This window comes from Beta vulgaris, chromosome 1, assembly GCF_026745355.1.
Source record: "Beta vulgaris subsp. vulgaris cultivar EL10 chromosome 1, EL10.2, whole genome shotgun sequence".
NCBI lineage: Eukaryota > Viridiplantae > Streptophyta > Magnoliopsida > Caryophyllales > Amaranthaceae > Beta > Beta vulgaris.
Genome location: NC_079202.1, coordinates 58,619,119 through 58,640,738, shown reverse-complemented (window position 1 = coordinate 58,640,738; position 21,620 = coordinate 58,619,119). Strand labels below are relative to the sequence as shown.

The 21,620-nt window shown below is 33.0% G+C and overlaps 2 protein-coding genes across 2 annotated transcripts; one reads left to right on the top strand and one right to left on the bottom strand.

The window, feature by feature from the left end:
- The first annotated feature begins 1,209 nt into the window (after positions 1-1,209).
- On the top strand, positions 1,210-5,064 carry LOC104887896 (6,7,8-trihydroxycoumarin synthase). The gene is made up of 3 exons (XM_010672674.4): positions 1,210-1,833; positions 2,547-2,856; positions 4,273-5,064. Exons 1-3 carry the CDS (start codon positions 1,262-1,264, stop codon positions 4,876-4,878), a joined length of 1,488 nt encoding a protein of 495 aa, XP_010670976.1. The 5' UTR covers positions 1,210-1,261; the 3' UTR covers positions 4,879-5,064.
- Positions 5,065-9,903: 4,839 nt separating this feature from the next.
- On the bottom strand, positions 9,904-18,416 carry LOC104887906 (6,7,8-trihydroxycoumarin synthase). Its single transcript, XM_010672685.4, has 3 exons — positions 17,667-18,416; positions 11,904-12,216; positions 9,904-10,654 (listed from the first exon to the last, which is right to left on the bottom strand). The coding sequence occupies exons 1-3, from the start codon at positions 18,230-18,232 to the stop codon at positions 10,046-10,048; spliced, it is 1,488 nt and encodes a 495-aa protein (XP_010670987.1). The 5' UTR covers positions 18,233-18,416; the 3' UTR covers positions 9,904-10,045.
- Between the last annotated feature and the right edge of the window lie 3,204 nt (positions 18,417-21,620).

Below are 21,620 nucleotides of genomic sequence, written 5' to 3'. Positions count from 1 at the left end.
CAAGTATAATATTAATTAGTTTTTTTCTTCCATTATACTTCTTCTGTTTTTTTATCTTTCTCACTTGGAATCTTGGCACTATTTATATTTAGAGAGAATCTTCTCCATTTTTTTCAATTTATAAGAAAAAATATAGTCATGTGTGGTCTTGTTTGATTTGTCTCAACTAGTACATCATTAATATTTAATCGTTATAATTTTACTAATATATAATGAAAGATATTTAAGTTCAAAGTGGTGCATTAGGAGACGCGCATAGGAAAGTGAAAATGATAAAAAAAAAAAAAAAACTGAGGGAGTATTAATTTTGAAAATGCCATGCTACCAAATGTACATACTTCTCCTCCTCTCAAATAAATGATACAAAGTAATCAACAAAAAATGTATATGTGAAAACTCGAACACACAACCTCCCATTTGAAATACGAACACTCTAATCAACTATTCTATCATAACTTTTTGGTTTTTATGGGAAAAAGAAATATATAACATACATCTAAGAAAAGCATTTAAACATATAATTTCTTACATCCAAATTATTCCCACATTCATTAATAAGAGAGTTTAAATTTCTTTTGAACTTGCCACCTACACGGACTTTGTAGAAAACAATATTATTTAAAGACAACATAATAATATTATTTAAAGACAACATAATAATATTTCTCTTTTAAAACAATTAAGTACAAATGTATATATTAATACTCATCAATTTAATGGTAATAATAGTTTGTGCTACTTTCCAATACTATTATATTATTAAAAAAACTCTTAAAATTTTATAACCCTCCTGATCAACACCATTATACTATTTAATTGCATCCGATTATATTCTTACACATTAACCTGAATTTCAAAAATGAGGTTGTATCATCGTCTTTGTAATTAATTATATATGTACTCTCTTGAAGTTGAGAGTTATACTGATCAATAATTCATATCATACTTTACTATGTAGAAATTTAAAAGAAACTGGAAGATTATTTCACGAGCACAATCCAATGCCTATACTTTTTTTTTTCACTTCTCTCAAGTGTTTGATTTAACACTTCGAATTCACATTTGTAGATGATCTGGGGCATTGTTCGGGTGAACACCTAGTTTGACTTTAAACATGTTGGACAATTCTTCTAGTAGTGAAAAGAACAGCTGAAGATTTGCCGGCCTATAAATATATATGCATGGTTAGCTACCTAGCTCGTTGCTCAATATACAAAAAAAAAATAACAAGCGCATATAAAAACTTCGACCACAAGTCGTCATGCCACTAATGTTTGCCTTACTTGCAATTCTGTTTCTTACCCTAGTGTTTTTGCTTCTTACTAAGCACAGAAAAGATGAGCATGTTCATCTTGCACCTGGACCTAAAGGGATCCCCTTGATAGGAAACTTACACCAATTCGACGCCTCAAAACCTCACGTCTACTTAGCCAATCTAGCCAAGACCTATGGCCCAATCTTAAGCTTGAGATTCGGACGCGTACCAGTTGTTGTGGTTCAATCAGCCAAGCTAGCAAAAGAGGTTCTCCAAACACAGGACCTCAACTTTTCTGATAGACCACAATTTGCTGGATCCCAAAAACTAAGTTACAATGGGTTAGACATAGCTTTTTCCCCATATAATGAATATTTTAGAGAAGTAAAGAAGATTAGTGTGGTTCATCTCCTTAACTCCAAAAGAGTGGAGTCTTTTGCCCCTATTGGTCAAGAAGAAGTCTTAAGGATGATTAAAAACATCTCCTCGTTATCTTCTGCTTCAAAAATTGTTAACTTAAGTGAATTGGTTATGGCATACTCATGTTCGAATATGTGCAGGATTGCTTTTGGCAGGAGGTATACTACTAACAATATATATTAATGCCACTACAGATTCTTCGACACTATTTATAGTATACCGTGTATAAATACACATTCTACTTTGTTAACTTCTGTGGCTATGTTCAGTTCACCTTATTTTTGCTTATTTCAAATCAGATCAGATCAGATCAGATCAGAAAAAATAAATTCAGATCAGATAAAAAAAAATAAGTTCAGATTAGATCATGCTTATATTTAAAAATCATTATACTATTAAATATCTTTCATTACATATTAGTAAAAATTATAATAATTAAATATTAATAAAGTACTCATTGAGACGAATCAAACAAGACCCCACATGATTATATTTTTTCTTATATATTGAGAAAAATCTAAAAAATAAGATCTTGAATCAGATCAGATCAGATCAGTTCAGGTCAGATCAGATCAGTTCAGGTCAGATCAGATCAGATCAGAAAAAAAAAGTTCAGATCAGAAAATTTCAGGTGAACTAAACATATCAATCATATGCTGATAGCCCAGTCCAATAAAAAGCCATTTATGCATGTGTACTAAAAGTTATTATTTGAACCTGAATTAGGTAATGAACTCGATCAAAACTGCATATTTTTAATAAAATCTGCCTAATGTAAAAGATGTATACTCAAATGTTTTTAATAGGCTGCTAGAATAGAAACGTAAAAAGTTGTGTGATATGCTTAACCTGCATTTCTGAATTTTTCCAGGTACGAGGAAGCTGAAGCGTCAAGGAGCAAATTTCATACACTACTTAATGATGCACAAGCCATGTTCATAGCCTTCTTCTTTGCTGATTATTTCCCTTTTGGTGGCTGCCTTGATTGGCTAAGTGGAAACTCCTCGAGGCTTGAAAGAACGTTTAAGGATTTGGATGCATTTTATGAAGAAATTATCAATGACCATCTTGACCCAAACAGGTTTAAATCTCCGCAAGAGGATATTATTGACGTTCTACTCAACCTTAAGAAACAACGTTGTTTTGAGCTCACCTTGGACCACATCAAAGCATTGTTGATGGTACGTCATTCTCACCTTCGCATATTATATCTAGCCAATGATGCCAGATTCCATTAAGCCGTTATATATAGGAAAATTTGCACAAAACCACCTTAAGTTTTCACTTATTTAGAAACTCCCACCTTTATGTTTTTTTCCCCAAATTTCCACCTAAACTTTACAAAACCTTTATAAACTCCCACCACTTATCGGATTTTGCCAAACTCCGTTAGTGGTGGGACCCACATCAATTATTTCTTTGTTTTTCTCTCCAAGCAACTCACTTCCCTCATTCATCTCTACAAAAATGTTGTTCGGAACCCTGAAATTTACCCATATTTCAAGAGAGATGAATGAAGAGAGAGAGAGAATTGGAAAAAAGGGAAAACTTAATGGTGGGAAGAGGAAGACGACATCATTTTTAGAGAGATGAATGAGGGAAGTGAGTTGTTTGGAGGGAAAAACAAAAGAAATAACCGATGTAGGTCCCACTACTAATGGAGTTTGGCAAAACCCATTAAGTGGTGGGAGTTTATAAAGGTTTTGTAAAGTTTAGGTGGAAATTTAGGGAAAAAAAAACATAAAGGTGAGAGTTTCTAAATAAGTGAAAACTTAAGATGATTTTGTGCAAATTTTCCTTATATATACTTCATAAATAAGTGACTTTAATTTCCGGAATATCTTGTTTATATCATATTAACTTTTGCATTATTTATATATACTATTTCCGAGTTTTTTTGTTGTACCATTTTTTTGGGGGCTTTTGAATTAATGGTATCATTTTCGTTATGGAAAAGGTTTTCTCCTCACAATTGATTAATGATCATCACACCTTATATACAGACTCTTAACATGCGTGCCATTTGTTTGGGTACAACGATTCAAAAAATAGAGGATTGCTAATTTTGGTCGGTAATATTAGGCTTATAATATGATTAACATACATGTTATGACTTAGATTCATCTCAATATCTATTTTTAAAATATTATGCTTTCAAAATCTTTTTTGCTAATAAATAATATATTAAAGATATATGGTCAAATATCACGGGGCAAAGAATAAATCGGAAGCCAAACTGATGCAAGTAAAAAAAAGAAACACGTAGGAAGTGTATTATGGTATCATTGCATAATATTCTAAAAGCCGGAATGGATACACTTAAATCCTATGATTAACTGATAAAAAATTTCATTTAAGTGTCATAATATAGTTACATAATAGCAAAAATTATAAAGAAATGTGATATTTTAATGTACACATCCAAATAAATCCTTTAACATCGCACATGATCTTTGTTATATACTTCTATATGGTTAGAAAATACGACCAAAATTTATGAAATTTGACATTGAAGAAATTAAACGGAAACTTATTTATTATGCATCGAAGGAGGTCGATGAGTATAATCTTGACAATATAGTCTCTTTTTTTTTTAGAATATTTTTGTAGCAGGAACAGATACAAGCTCAGTGATGGTAGTTTGGGCAATGACGGAGCTAGTGAAGAACCCTCATACTATGAAGAAAGTACAAGAGGAGATCAGGAATGTCGTACAAAATAAGGATTTTGTAGACAAAAATGATCTTCCAAAGTTCAAATACTTTAAGGCAGTTGTGAAGGAAACATTCAGGTTGCATCCTGCAGCTCCGTTACTAGTTGCACATGAATCAGTAAAAAAGACCACAATTGATGGTTATGATATTCTACCTAAAACATTAGTTCATATCAATATATGGGCTATTGGAAGAGACCCTAAATTATGGAAAGATCCAGAAAAGTTCATGCCTGAAAGGTTTTTCGAAACTTCGATAGATCTCAAAGGAAGTGACTTTGAGCTACTTCCGTTTGGAGCTGGCACAAGAATGTGTCCAGGGTTAAATCTTGGTATTGTTAACATGGAACTTGCACTTGCCAATTTGCTATACTCATTTGATTGGGAAATACCTGATGGTTTAACAAAGGAAGATATTGACACAGATGTGCTCCCTGGTATAGCAATGCATAAGAAAAATCCACTTTGTCTTGTTGCAAAAGAAACTTAATGTCAAAGTAATTCTACTACAAGTGCAACTGGTTTAAATGCATGCGTAAAGCCGTAAAGGTGAGTGTGTTAATATCCATGTAATTCTAGGATGATGCGTCTATATTATTTTTATACATATAAATATAATTATGGGTAATATGTGTAATTTGTATCAACTTTAAATAAATATGTGTATGCCACTTGTTCGTCAAAAGCTCTTTGTGACAATTGTCTCCTTTTCACATTATTTTTTGTCTCTTTGTATTCTCTTTCAAAATTTTATTACAATCTTCTAATCATCAATCAAGACTCCACAGTGGAGCGTATCGAGTAAGAATTCAAAGGATTTAGATGAACCCCAAATATGCAAAAAGAACAAGGAAAAAAGTAAATCAATAAAACCAGAAAAGAAATAGTTAAAAGGGAAATTCTATTTAATACCACTCAATTTTTGTAAATTCTATATGGTACTCAAATTATAAGAATTGTTCAACTAATATCACTATAGTTACACCCTAATTACTACCATGACTCTATTGTTAATAAAAAGTTAGAAAATATTAACTTAGCTTAGTTTAACTAATAAACTAACTTTCCTCCCTCATTTAACACCAACCTCTTTAATATATGCTTCCCTCTAAAAGCTAAAACTTATTTGGCCTATTGTAAAGATTATTATGAGCTCTTTGTTTATTATAAAAATTATCCAGTGCAATATGAATATTTTATCTCAATATTCAAGCATCAGATATAAATGCTTTCACTTGAAAGCATACTACGCCTTTATCTTAAGTTCCCCTCAAGAACTACTCCTCTTAGAAGTAAACATCTTTTCTCTCTCACCAAACACTAGCTAAAAAAACTTCCGCCACGCTACTCACCTCCTCCTGCTAGCTTGTCAACGGCCTGAGAATCTCCGGCTCTATAAAGGTCGTTGGCGACCCCATCCTCCTTCCCCCCAACAGTAGCCATAGTGTAAGTGTCGTAAACGGTGGTCTTCAGGATCCGCAAAGAAGGCAGGACCTCGAAACCGACCGCCACAACGATGGAAAAACACTAGCAGAGGCCTCCATCGACTTTTCTTTTCTGGACGCCGGCGACTCACCACCACCAATTCAAAGCCATGAAGCTCACTTTCAACCAATTCAAAGTCATGAAGCTCCCTATCAACCAATTCAAAGCCATAATTTCGTGATAGGAAAATTGAAAATAGAATTGAACAAAGCATAATTTTGTGATTTTTCATTCGTAAAATTGAACAAAGCATCAGAAAATTTTATCAACTAAAAGACTTACATAAATGGTAGTGGTGCAGAATTATCCCAGAGTAAAGCTCGATCAAGCTTCGTTGGTGGTGCAGAATAGTCCCAAGAAAGCAGAGCAGGTAGTGGGGAGGAGAGTAAATAGGTTTACCTAGTTAAGTAGTAATTATGTTTTAATGTTTTACCTTTTTATTTTAAGGGATCTAAGTTAACATAATTAGCTCACTGTTAATGAAAATGGTTTACATTTGTGTGGAACTCGCAACCTAGAGGAGGATGAAAACTTTGACAAAAGGATGTGATCACCATTGCAAATTTCTATTGTGCGCAGATCTTTTTCACCTAGAAAATTCCATCTAGTATCACTTAATTTTTGTGAATTCCATATTTTAAGTTTGTTGGAAGGTAGTTAGTTAGTTGTATAAAAGTTGTTCGTACAATTTATTTTCTTCTGTAACCTCATAATTGAGATATAGAATTTCTATTATTCTCTCTCTACAGCTTGTTTCCCTCACATAAATATTCTTACTCTATCGATTTCTATATGGTATCAGAGCTTGAATATCTTGTTTGAGATCCAGGTTATGATTTCTTAAGTGAAATTCGTATTATAGTTGCGAAATTTCTTGCAATTTTATTGTGAAATTTCTTGCAATTGTCAAATTTCTTGTAAATTGCTGTGAAATTTCTTGCGATTATATTCTCAAATTCTTGTGATCCTTTGAATTTCATCTAAGATACAATGAAGGCTGGAGAATCTGAAGCGAATGAAGGTTCTTCTAGCAATAATCAACAATCGAACAATAGAGGTACTCTTGATCCTCAATTCATTGCAACATATGATAATCCTACTCCATCTCTTCTTGTTGTTGTTGTGGTGTTTTCTGGTTCAAATTTTGTTCATGGAGTAGAAATGTTAGGCGTGGATTAATTGCTAAAAATAAGGAAGGTTTCATTAATGGATAAATTGTGAAACTTGTTGTTTACAAAGATTATCCTAAACGGTAACGTGATGATGTTATGGCTGTGAGTTGGATTTGAGTTCTACGAGCTCATATTTAGCTGATAATTTTGGATATATTGATGGTACTGTGGAATTATGAAGAGAATTGAATGAAAGATTTGGACAAACTAATAGACCATTAGTTTATCAACTGAAAAAGGAGTTTGACCATTTAAGGCAAGAAAATATGATTATAGTGTCTTACTACGGTAAATTGAAGAAACTGTGGGATGAAATGCAGTATTTAAGAGCATTTCCTTCTTACACTCGTGGAGATTTGAATAATTGTAATTGTGCATTTTTTAAAAAGGTGGATGAATTTGAAGATGAAGATAAAATGATGAGATTTCTGGTTGGTCTAAACAGTCATAACACTGTTACAAATGTGTTGTATATGGATCCGTTACCTAGCATAAATAGAATGTTTTCCATTGCTCAACAAATTGAAAAAACACAAGGAATAAGTTAGTGGTGTTGTGATTGAGAGTAGTGCAATAGCAGCACAAACTTACAAGAGTGGACAAAGACCTAATGTGTATATTCAAGGGAAGAAAGAGCAAAAAGATTTGAGAAAGGAAAAGATGAGTAGACAATGTACTCATTATAAGGGAAAAGGACACACTATTGATCAATTATTCAAGATCATTGGTTATTCTGAATGGTATAATGCCATAAAAGCTTCAAAAGGAAGTAATCATTCTACTGGTGGAGGAAAATTGGTGGCTAATGATCCTGCTGAAGAAAAAAATTTAAAAATGCATGATATAAGATTTTGTCATGTGACTTCAGACTTATATATTAAAGTTTTAGTCATTAAACCAAGTAATGTTTGGTCCCCTCAAAAAAAAAAATTCAAGTAATGTTGGGTGTTATAATTTTAAAGTAAAATTTTAATAAATGAAAATTTTAATTCTGTAGGGAAAATTAAAGCCCCAGCCTAGAACTAGTTGGTATTATTATTACTAGTCTTGTATGCACATGACTAAACCTGATACCTACATGGGTTATTATGTAGGTGCACGTGTAAGTAGTGGGTTGGGTCATTAAAGTGTCACCTTATTGCGGATTAATAAAGGGTCGGGTCAGAGTGGTTTGCGGGTCAGTGATTGCAGTTCGATAAACGAGCAAAGGAAATAGATAGAGAAAATAGCCATAAGTACGCATAAATATTAGACCTTATGTGATTTTTTTTACCGTGCGCATAAATATATTGAGTTTTTATTGTTTTACAATGACAATAATGTACACTACAAACCTTGTTCATCATCGACCACATCCTTTAAGAACCATTTTTATGTGACCTACCCTTGTAACTAGGGGTGTAAATGAGAAGAGACAATTACTCACGAGCTACTCGAGATTGACTCAATCAAAGCTCGACTTGAGTGAGCTTGAATCGAACTCGATCTCGACTCGCAATGTTGGTGAGTCAAGTTGAGTAACTCAATACTTGACTCGAAAACTCATGAGAAACTCGAATACCCAATTATCTATACAAAAGACCTACATTTGGCATATTTTCTACCTTAGTGTTGCTTTCAAACGAGACACTTGCAAGCTACTCAAAAGTTACTATGTCGAAACTCGACTTGGTCAAAATTTGGTAAAAACTCGACTCGAGTAAGCTCGGCTTGAAATGCTAATGAGTCGAGTCGAGTCGAGCTAGCTCAAATTTGAACTCGACTCGCATCATTTACACCTCTACTTGTACCCATTAGATTATCCTATCCAATAACCAGGTCTACACGTGGTACGTGTGAGAACAAATAGAAAGCTCAATTGCGTAAAAACATGTACACAAAATAGTGCACAAAATTCATTGTATTGTTTTTTTCTGTTTTTGTTAAAATCAATAAATCAGAGATGTTGTAAATGTTTTTGTTAATAAGAGTATAATGGTAGAAGAGGGTGGACACCAAGTCCTCTCCTCTTCCAATATATAATAGAGATTAGCTTTATATGTACGTGACATAATTACATAATTACTTTAAAAGACAATAAAGTATATAAATTTAATTCTAATATTATATTCTTCACTTTTATCGGTGCCAAGTGGTAGATAATTTCTCCAAATGGTCCCTTACTTTATACTATGTCTGTTTTTTTAGTTGGCTCATTTGCTTAAGGGACACTTGTCAAGACACTAATTTAAACCTTAATATATCTAAGTATCAATATGCAAAAATTACAAAAAAGTTGATATTTTTGAAAATATACGTGGAGACGTATCTAACAAGATCCCACGTGACTATACATTTTCTTGAGTACAAATCATATGAGATTGTCAAAATCATGTATGTGAATAGTGCCAAAAGTCAAAATGATTCATCTAAAAATATTGAAGGAAGTAGTAAGTAATAAATTAAGTTTTAGTAGAATGAAAACTATGAGCTACCATTATTACATTGTGATGATAGTAGATAGCCAATATTTACCGAAAAAAGTAATTCATATTTTGTAAAATTTTCAGGGAGGGTCCAGTAGGTGGGGTTGGGGAAGAGAGAGAAATTAGATGGGTGATGGTGGCTGCGTGGATGGAGAAAAAAAATTGGGAGGGAGGGGAAAAAAGAACAAAAATTACATGTTTTTTTAAAAAAAAACAAATTAGGTTTAATTAGTTTAGGATGCAATTGTGGGGTTTAAGGGGTAATTAACATTAATTATCATTAATAGGGACAAACTCGTAAATAAAGGCAAATGGCGAGTTAACGTCCGTTAGAATACGAGCATATGATGAACATTTTAATAAACTGAGGGAAATGTGGTGAACATTTTAACATTTTAAGATCAATTGGAACTACTGACTGCTACGATTTTATTGAGTATATTTTCGAGCATATGATCGTGAAAAAGACGATGAAGCATATCGTTAAAATTCTGTTACAAGTGATCATATACTACGTACATACATAAAAGCTCCCTTATGAAATTGGTTTTGCCACTAGACAGAGTGGATTTTTCTTATGCATAACAACACCATGTTGCACATCTGTATCTATGTCTTCCTTTTTTAGACCCTTAGGAAGTTCCCAATCAAAAGAGTATATCAAATTAGCAACTAAAAGCTCTAAAACAGCAACACCAAGATTCAATCCAGGGCAAACTCTTTTCCCAGACCCAAAAGGAATAAACTGGAAATCATGCCCTAAAAAATTCACTGAACTTCCAAGAAATCTTTCAGGTTTATAGGAATCTGGATCATCCCAAAATTCGGGGTCTCTTCCAATAGCCCATAAGTTGAGGGATATTATAGTGTTGGGCAAAATATCATATCCTTCTATGGTGTTCTTTTCTAATGATTCTCGGGGAATTAGTATTGGACCTGGAGGATGCAATCTGAATGTTTCTTTCACTACTGCTTTGAAGTATTCGAGATTTGAGAGATCATCTTCTTCAACATAACCTTTGTTTTGAATTGCATTTCGAAGTTCTTGTTGGACTTTCTCCATTACATCAGGATTTCTCGCTAGTTCAGTCATTACCCATACTATCATGGCTGTCATTGTATCGGTTCCTGCTACGAACATATCCTGTAAATTTGTTTGTATTGGTGAGCGTGTAATATATCAGTCATAACAATCAATGTCGGGGGGCTAAGGCCATGTGCAGGGTGAGCAACAGGGCCCCGAAATATAAGGGTCCTATTCTATTAGTTTTCTATCCACAAAAAAAAAACCTAAATCTAATTACAGATATAAAGAGATTAATTTCTACTTGGTGTTTTTCTTCTTCTCCTATTCTCCAAAAAGTCTCATTTATAACTCTTCCATCTCTTCTATTCACCAAAAAAATTTAATCTCTATAATTTATTTTAGTACAGGGCCCCTAATTTTATGAGACGGCCCTATTCAATGTAAATCCTACATAAAAAGGCTAGATTTTCGTGTTTTTGGCCTTGATGTACAAAAAGGTAAATTCTCATTTGCACTTTCAGGCGCGTGAAAATTTTCAAAAAAAATTGCTAGTTTGAATTATTTACAATGTGTTTTATAGATATATGATCGATGTTAATGAAAGCGAAATAAAACTCTAAGAATGAATTACTAGGTCTGTTTAATATTATTTGGAACGATTAAACATTATCTACTCATATTTTATGTCAAATCGTTGCAAATAATATGAAACTGAGGTAGTATATGAAATTTGCAATTGTAAGAAAAAGTTATGTCCAACTAATAATCTATACAAATATATTAAAAGACATTCCTATCAAGGAAATGGTGTCACATGGCACTATTCTCAAGCTTCCAGTACACATGTTTATATCTTTAAAAATATTAACAATATGTAGTTACTAGGATTTGAACATATGACATTTGAAATGAAACATGAGAGTTTAACCACTGATCCGCTACAATTTTAATGCTTAATGGACTAAAGTAAAACATGATGAAGTTTTGAAATTATATGCAATTATAATAAAGACATAGACAAGTTTTTTGATCTCTAACACTTTTATTAAGTAATAACATTTTCTTACCCCTAATTTCATTAAATTTGTTATATTTATCCCCAATTCCTTATAAAGTTTTATTTCAAAAAATTTATCATGCAATTATGTACATTTTTCAATTTCGCACTAGAAAAAAATATATCGAAAAGCTAATAAATCCAAATACGAGATTTATGAATAATAAATATATTTGATCATTGTAACCAACTTGGGGCATCGCTTGTCCAAAATACTAGTTTGTAATGTATTTCATGATTATAATGTAAAATATTTTTATTTATAAAAGTTAATAGTGTTTTTATGATAGGATAAAATATAGGAATTACCATTAATGTTGCTTTGATGTGGTCCATTGTGAGCTCAAATGCAAAAGAACCCTCATTCTTGAGATTGAGTAAAATGTCAATTATATCCTCTTGCGCAGATTTAGGCTTGTTGCGATGATCATTGATGATCTCTTCATAAAAATCTTCCAATTTCTTAAAGGTCTTCTCAAGTCTAGAGTATTTTCCAGCTAGTTTATCAACCCAGTGGCCAACTAAAGGAAAATGATCAACAAAGAAAAAGCCTGCAAACATAGCTTGAGCTTCATTTAGAAGGTTATGAAATCTGCTCCTTGACGTTTCGTCATCCTCGTACCTATATGAATCCAAGCACACAAATATTAAGTAATAATTTATTCCTCCCTCTCAGTGGCGAATCCCACATGACTATATTTTCATCCACGTATAAATCACAAATAATGGTCAAAGTGAAATTTATGAATAGCGTAAAATATCAAAGTATAACAATTAAAATGAAATAGAGGAAGTATGTAATTATGTATATATTAAAGGAATAATTATGCCATTTTGTTTTCTGAATGATATAAAAAGTAGATTTAGGGATTCCTTCTAACAAGAAAAGACATTTCTTTTAACGTTTAATTGGTTTGTGTTTAGTTAAAGAAAATTCATAAAAAAATAGAAAAGTCGTACATGGTAATCTTGTGTTTAGATATTCTTTAGATCTTGGATATATCTTTTATTGATTCTCAAAAGAAACCCTTAAATTTGTATTTATTAGATTCTTTTGACCTTATATTATTAATTTTTGTCAAAGAAACACAAGACATTGTAATTGTAATACTCCGTATTTTAGTAAGTTATTATTTATATATTTATAAAAGTTTTAGTTTTTAAAAAGGTTTTATTTACTAAAAAGGCTTATTATTTATTAAAAAGGCTTTTATAAGAAAGATTTTGGTGTATTTAAAATAAATTTTAGCCAATGAATTTTGACCTAACTTTCCTGGTTTTATATTCATGTAGTTTGTTCAAAATAAATTAAAAATATTTTAAAAACTATTCCAAAAAGGTTTGCAAAAAGAAAAAAAAAAAAAAAGAGGGTTTAAAGAAAAAAGGATTTTATAAAAAGAGAAAAAAAAGAAAAAAAAAAAAAAAGAAAAAAAAAAAAGAAAAATTAAAAGCTTCGCAGCTCACGCAGGGAGCTAATCTCTTCTTGACCAAAAGTTGGTTACCTTGTTTTCCTTTATCTTTTGGTTAATTGTTGGTTTTATCTTTTGATTAATTAGCATCTAGATTATTATCTTATGGAATATTCCTTTATTCTAACTATATTATCATAAAAGGATAGTTTATCCTAGCTAAAATAATTATCTTTTCTCAAAAATCTATCTTTTAGTTCCTATTCCTATTCTTATCCTATTTACCCAACTAGTATAAATAGGGGTCTCCACCCATCATATTTTTCACACCAAATTTGAGAAATAAATCTCTTTCTCAAGTTTAAACTCTCTCTCCCTCTTAGCCTACCTTTTCTCTTCTCCCTAAAGTTATTATTATTCAAGGTGCGTGTATATGTAGATCTGTGAATGTTGTTCTGCTTGCGTAGTATCATGTTTAGGGTTATTATTTTAGATTGAAATACGTCTTTATGGAGTTTTGTTATGAAACTTAATGAGTTTCTATGATCATGCTTAAACGTTAGTAGTTTACCATGGTAATATGCTTTTAAACTTATTATAGCGTCACTTTGATTTTTATAAGCTATAGTTTGGTTGCGTCAGTTTACTACTCTTAAAATTTTCATACTTTCCAAATTATATGGGTTCTAGAGCATTCACGCACAACTAGTGCAATGTTATTTGTTGTTGTGCTTTGTTAATATTATAAAAGTTATTATTTTCCCATGTATAATTAAAGTTTTCCAAGATGATTTCATGAATAAAGTATTTTATATATGCCTTTATATGGCTAAGTTTTAAGAATTATTATTCATTTTAAAGGAGGATGATTTCCAAAGGATTTTTATTAGTTATATGATATTTTATGATCACAATTTATAAAGAGGTCACGGCTTGTTATTTATTAACAAGAACGGTAGCTATTATATTATTTACCCATGTACTTTTTGTATAAGTCATGTGGACAAGGTAGTTCCCCTCGTAATAGACTCAGTAAGGAATACTAAACTTGGGGGGTGTGCACACTTTAGGAAAGGTACCTAGGCAAGGAAAAAGAAGTTTTATTAAAGTTATATACTTTATATTATACAAGTATCCAAGGAGTTTATACAAGTATTATCAATTATCCAGAAAGGTTTTTTGAAATTAAATATTTCAAAAGTTTAATTAGATAAAGTGTTTAATATTCCGCATATACATGTACTCAGTATTTTTACTGACACGCTTTTGTTTTGTTTTGTTTTATGGCTTTGTCCCTGTGATGACCCTTTTGGTGAGCAGAATTTACAGGTTGATTGATGCATACTTCATATGGGGGAGCTAGTGAGGAATCGTAATTAGTCAAGGAGTTGTTATTTTATTTTCTTTATTTTCATTGTTATATAGTTGTACAATAAAGTTTATATTAATAAAGAGAAGTTATTTAAGTTATTTCCGCTGCATTAGTTTAAAGTTCACTTAGTAGTTAGTATTAAAGCCTTTAACGTTATCACGTGGCGGTAATACTCTCAAGTTTCTCAAGGAGTTTTACATTAAAATAAGTTTTCCAAAAGAGAGAAATTTGGGGGTGTTACAGTAATAATCAAATATCTTATAATATAAAATCGTTTTATTCAAGATATGTTGAATGCTATATTTAATATCTCATAAATATCATTACATGCAGATTCTTAAATGAGATGATTGCACGACAAGTTATTGTGAGAATGATGTAATTTTTTGCCCTAAATGAACCATTCTTACTTATATATCAAAAACATATTCAAAGTAAAAAAGTTACTCTTTTTGTTTAAAAGTAATTTCTTTTAATTTAAAAAAATGACTTATTTTGAGTTAAAATATTTAAAATTCCAAAGTGGTTTTATTTTTAATCCTTAAAAAAAAGATTTTCAATCAAAAAAGGAAAAAAGACTTTGGCGACCAAGACCAGGCTACCCCACAGTCAAAAATCAAAACCATCAGTGATGTGACAAAGCACAATTTTACAAGCCCATGTACCGGCTCAAATGATTCCAAACCAAGGCCCAAAACCAGCAAAGCCGGCCCATATTATTTTGTGATTTAATTAGTTTCAGATGACATTGTTTTAGTATTTCGATTCCTATTAAGGTTTGCGAATCATCAAATATGAACAAGTAAATTCGCGTTTATCTCAACTACATTAACTTAGTATTCGAACCCTAGCCTCCCCTCTCCTTTTCTCTCTCTAAAACCCTAGCCTCTCTTACCCCTTCTTCATCAATTAGGGGGCTGCCATGGATGTTTTCATCCATGGTAAGCCCCTTTTTCCCTTTCATTTTCAATTTTTAGTTCATTTTCTTGTTTTCTTCAATAAATTAGTATTTCTTTATGAGATTTTCACAAACCCTTTTATGGGGTTTTTAGTTTCTGTTTTGGAAATCTCCTTCTCCCCTATGGGAGTTGTGAGTATGGTTTTGTTTTTAGGTATGAGAAATTATTCTCATTGGTTGAAGTTCGAGACTCAACATGAAGGTATTGGAATCTCGGATGCGGTCAACTTGACTCGATCAAGAATGTTATTCCCAAACTATATCAGAATGATAGACTTCCTCGTCAATAGCTGCTTGATTCAGCAATTACAAGGGGGTTGTGCTGTATTGTAGATGTCGTTTGGCCTTCAATTAATGAAATTTCTCTTTCAAAAAAAAAAAAAAAAGTAAATTCGCGTTTTTTATTTTGTTCGGAGAATAACGCTCTTTCACAATTTCCTGATCTTAACTTTTTTTTCATCACCAGAAAATTACTTAAAATCGCTCTAAAAAAAAGTTGAATTACATTTATAACTTTTTTTTTTCTTTTTCACTAAACCACCATCCCCACCACCAGCCACCTCACTCCACCACTATCCACCTCCCGCCACCACCACCCCCATTGCCACAACCACCCACCAGCATCTCCCACCCTCCCCCACCCCCACCAACAACCCCTACCCCCGTGCAAACCACCACGAGCAAACCGCAAAAACAAAAAAAGTTAGCCTCATCTATGGCAGAAACATCATTTCTGCCATGGACGAGACAATTTTTTTTGGATTTTTTGGTGGTTTAGTTGGTGGTGTGCGTAGCCTCGATGGTAGTTTGCAATGGTGGTTGTGGGGATGGAGGTGGTGGTTGTGGAAATAAAAAAGGATAAAGTTGGAAATATTTGGTAAGACTCAGGCAATTTTAAGTAATTTTGGAGCGATGTTTAACAATCCCATGATTCATGAAAAACTAAAAAATATAAACCGAGATGGATGGGCCTTCGAGCCGGGCCATAATTGATTCTATATTAATATTTTATAATAAGACGATTATCTATACTAAATTCTATTATACTCCCCCCGTCTTTTATTAGTTTATCCTTTTGACTTTTCACATTTACCGATGTAAAACTTTGAGTAATAATATCTCTAATTATGTATTTGTAAAAATTATAAAAATTTAATATTCTAAAACTACATATTGAGACGAATCAAATAATATCACACATGATTATATTTTCCTTACATATAAAGTACAAATGACGGTCAACGTAATAAAGATGAACAGTGTTATAAGTCAAAGTGGGTAAACTAATAAAGGACATAGGTAGTATAAGTGAGGGGGGAGGAAGATGGTGTATGTCCCCTTATATAAAGTCTTATGTACGGAATTGAATTTAAAATACTTCCTCCGTTCTGTTTTAAATGAAACATTGGATGAAATGACACTATTCATTGATAAATTTGAACTCAAATTTTGTCGCTATTATATAAAGAAAAACATAGTCAAGTGGGATCTTATTAGATTCGTCTCGATGCATACTATCAAATTATAACTTTTTTATATTTTTTACGTGTACACAACTAAAGATATTAATGACTAAAGAAGCGCGTTGGGTTGCGTGAAAAAGCAAACGTTTCATTTAAACATAACGGAGGAAGTATCAATTAAATATTAAATTAAGGAGATTGATTTTCTATTCTTATATATGTGTAAAAACCTCTGATTAAAAATTAAATTGACAATATGAATTTATTGACACAATTAGAAGAAAATAAAAACTTGAATTTCATATATATAGGTAAAGATTTTTTATTATTTAAATAATAATAAAAATATTTAATGGGTACAACCAATGACACTAAATAAGGGAGATTACATTTTCCATGATAAAATGAAAACATAAGAAAAATAATTTTTTTTTTTACAATGAGGGTATATTAGAGGAAATAAAGAATGTTTTCAAATAGAAACAAACACGATATGTTGGGACACCTAAAATGAAAAATAGGAACTATATTTTATTACGGAGGAAGTATATAGGTTAATATTGAGACTATTTTATTCAACTTATAATTGCTTATATGAATTAAATTGAACTTATTAGGCCTTATTTTCTGAGTGTATCAAACCTTATTTTTGCCAAATTGAATTTATTAAACTTTATCTAAACTTATCTTTAACTTATTTTTTCTCATCAGCATTAAAAATAAGTTCAACAAAACAGGTTGAATATATCATATCATTGAAACAATTTTGACCACATCAAAATTAACACCTGTGCTTTGTACGAGATCAAAAACTAATTGATTCTAATAAGTGGCGCAAATGAATTGCCAATTAACTAATCAAATACGTACCTTTTACTGAAAGCGATCCTGCAAAGGATAGACGTTGTATAACTAACAGCCAATTCGCTCAAATTCACAACTTTAGAATCAGAAGACAGAGTTGAAATCTTTCGAACAATTCTTGAAACTTCTTCTTGTCGAATTGGAGTAAAAGATTGAACTCTCTTAGTACTTAAAACATGAACAACAAATAGTTTCTTAACTTCTCTATAATAATCACCATATGGAGCAAAAACTACATCTAACCCATTGTAACTTAGCCTTTGTGCACCAGCCGTTATTAATCTGTTACAAAAGTTATTATGTGGTGCTTGCAGAACTTGTTTAGCCACCTTTGCTGATTGAATCACCACCATTGTTCGTTGGCCGAGTCGTAAACTTAAGATTGGGCCATAGATTTTGGCTAGCTTGGCAAAGTAAAGATGAGCAGGTTTTGAAGGATCAAATTGGTGAAGATTTCCAATAATTGGAAGTCCTTTTGGTCCAGGCGGTGGATTAATTGGTTCATTTTTTCTATGTTTTACAAAGAGAAAGAAAAGAGAGATTGCTCCAAGGAAGAACAACAGGAATATCATCTTGATCTAATTTTTATGCATTTATCTTGAAATTAACAAGAGAATATATATGGAAAGCTTACCAACATGCTTGTCATGCCTTGATTACATTAACAAAGAAAAGTCAAAATATAAGAAAGTTACAAGTCTTTGTTCTTGGCTCAATAAATTGAATGTGATGGTAAATATTAAGATTTGCATTGTCTGCTTAGCTCAGTACTAAGTAGCAAGTAGTAACAAGCGAAGAACAGTCTATCTTACTGCTTACGACGAGAATTTAGTCAATAAAAGACTGCTGATTTTCAAAAAAGGCTAGCGAGGAACCATTATTGATGGTGGCCACTAGTCAATTAGAGTAGAATTTAGTCAATCAAAGAGTGCTTCCTCTGTTTTTAACGCTATGTGTATAATTATTTAGGACACTGATAGAAAATTGAATATTTTCTTCCGATCTACCTTCTCGTGAGTCTCGTCCCAAAATATAGTTTTCGTATTTTATTTTGAGTATTTCAAAATGTTCTTTTCGTTTTTTAAAAACTATATTTATTCTTGATATGTCTAAAAAATCGTGCCACAATTATTTAATTACATCTTGGAACTTGTCTTTTCTTTGTTTATTCAACCCAAAGTTGAGTTCTTCATACACTTTATGCTCCTTCAGCAAATACTCTCCATTTTCTCTCCTAAAATTAGTTGTTTCTCCATGACATTAATTGTTTATCATTTTATGTTCCACTTGTCATAATTCCTATGCAAAAATAAGAAACAAGAATTATATTATGGAACGGAAGGGGTACATTGTTATAGGATATAATTTGTAATATAGTGTTTTATATTATTCGGTTTCTACTAATATATTGTATATTACACTATAAATATGATAAATGGGAAATACTTAATTCAAGGAGTTTTACAAAATCTAACAAAATGAATGAGATAGACAAATATACAAAAAGGACCTCATGTGCTAGAGGAGTGATGGATAAAAAACATATTATTACTTTGGAACATGATGCTATTTGTATGTAATTTCTGTTTTAGAAAAATGATGCAAGTATAAAAAAACGAAAAAAACAGTTAATAATTGTTAGTTGATTGCATTAGTTGATGGATGTTATCTAACTTGAAAGAAGATATTTTCCTCAAGCCTTCATAATCTTTACAACCTAAGATATATACTAAAGATTACATTGTATAACTACAAGGCATGATTTTAGGAATCAAAGATACTTACCTAACAAACACTATCTTTGACTAGCACTAATTACGTAACTAAATATTAACAAATATTAAATTTACATTATCTAACACACCCTCGCAGTCGAAACGGGAGGAGGACGAACGCTGAGACTGTCTCGAAAGTCTTCAAAGAGGATCAAAGGAAGTCCCTTCGTAAAAATATCTGCAATTTGGTACTTAGAGGAAACATGCAAAAGACACGAATTTCACCACGTGCCACTTTTTCGCGAACAAAATGAATGTCCATTTCAATGTGCTTGGTACGTTGGTGTTGCACTGGATTACCAGATACATAGATAGCTCTCACATTATCACAATAAACTAAAGTAGCCTTTTTAAGAGGACAATGAAGTTCCAGAAGTAAATTCCGTAGTCAACATGATTCTGAGACGACATTAGCCACCCCCCCTGTACTCTGACTCGGCGCTCGAACGAGATAGAGTAGCCTGTCTCTTGGAGGACCAGGAAATCAAATTATCACCGAGAACACACACAGTACCCAGATGTAGAGCGGCGGGTATCCGGACACCCACCCCAATCTGCATCAGTGTAAGAGACAAGAGTGGAAATGGAGGATGGATAGAGATGAAGCCCATGCGCAAGAGTACCCTAGACATAACGGACAACTCGTTTCAGGGCCTGCATATGTGTCTCCATAGAATGGTGCATAAATAAGCAAATCTGTTGCACTGCATAAGAAATATCAGGACAAGTAAATGTCAAATACTGGAGAGCACCGGTCAGGCTGCGATAGAGAGAAGGATCGGAGCACGGGACATCAGACTAAGCACTCAGTTTGGGTTTGGTAACAACAGGAGCAGGAGACGGCTTGCAGGCCGACATACCAGCACGCTCGATAATTTTCTCAGCATACTTGCGCTGAGACAAGAAAAGACCACCTGCATGACGAGTAACAGCAATACCCAAGAAATAATGCAAAGGATCAAGGTCCTTGATGGCAAACTTAGCACCCAAAAGAGACATAATAGACGTCCGGAGGGTAGGAGATGAAGCAGTCAAGATGATGTCATCAACATACAGAAGGAGATAAGCAATATCAGTACCTTTGCGGTAAATAAAGAGTGAATTATCTGACGTGCTATAACTGAACCCAATCTGAGAAACAAAATCAGCTAACCGGCGATACCACGCCCGTGGGCCTTGTTTAAGCCCATATAGAGACTTTTTCAACAGACATACATGATTCGGAAACTGTGGATCCCGGTAGCCCAAAGGCCGATGCATATAGACAATTTCGTTCAACGTACCATGTGAAAAGGCATTTTTAACATCCAATTGGTGGAGATCCCATCGTTTTGACAAAGTCAGGCTCAGAACGGTGCGAATAGTAGCTGGCTTGACCACAGGGCTAAAAGTCTCACCACAATCAACACCCACCTGTTGTGTTTTACCATCACCTACAAGACGAGCCTTATAACCCTCAAATGAACCGTTAGCACGCTCTTTATGAGCAAAAATCCACATAGCTCGAATAACATTAGCATTAGAAGGACGGGGGGACCAACTCCCACGTCTCATTTTTAATAAGAGCATGATATTCGTCATCAATAACCATTTTCCAATTCGAGTCACGAAGAGCAGACACAAGATTTTTGGGAATAGGAGATCTAGCAACACTAGAATGGAGAGAAAAAAATTTCTTATTTTTATAGATGTCGTGCTGGCTACGCGTCACGGGGAGTTACCCAGATGAGGAAAGGCGTGGAGGGGGTGCAGGAGGCTCGTAGGAGGGCTAACTTGGAAGGTTAGGCTAGGCTGGAGAAGTAGAGGAACACGGGTGAGAAGGGGGAGGCCCAGTAGGGAGACGGGGCCAGATGAAGAAAGAAGGTGCTGGGAGGAAGGAGCCAGAGGCGCGCCTGGCAGGATAGGCAGCTTAGTGGAGACATGTGGCTCAGGGGAAGAGGGGACACGCTGAAAATTGGGAGAAGAAGGTAGGCTAGAATTAGGAACTGACCCATTGTTACTAGTAGAAGATAGGGGTTGCGCTAGAATTGGAATAGTGGGCAAGTCCAAGGAAGACCTCAAGTTCAGAAAATCATAAGTGTGAGCAGTGGGGTTATGTAACTAAGCAAACGCAAATTTGGCTTTGTCAAATAGGACATGGCGACAAATAATGATTTTTCGAGAGGATAAATCATAGCACTTATAG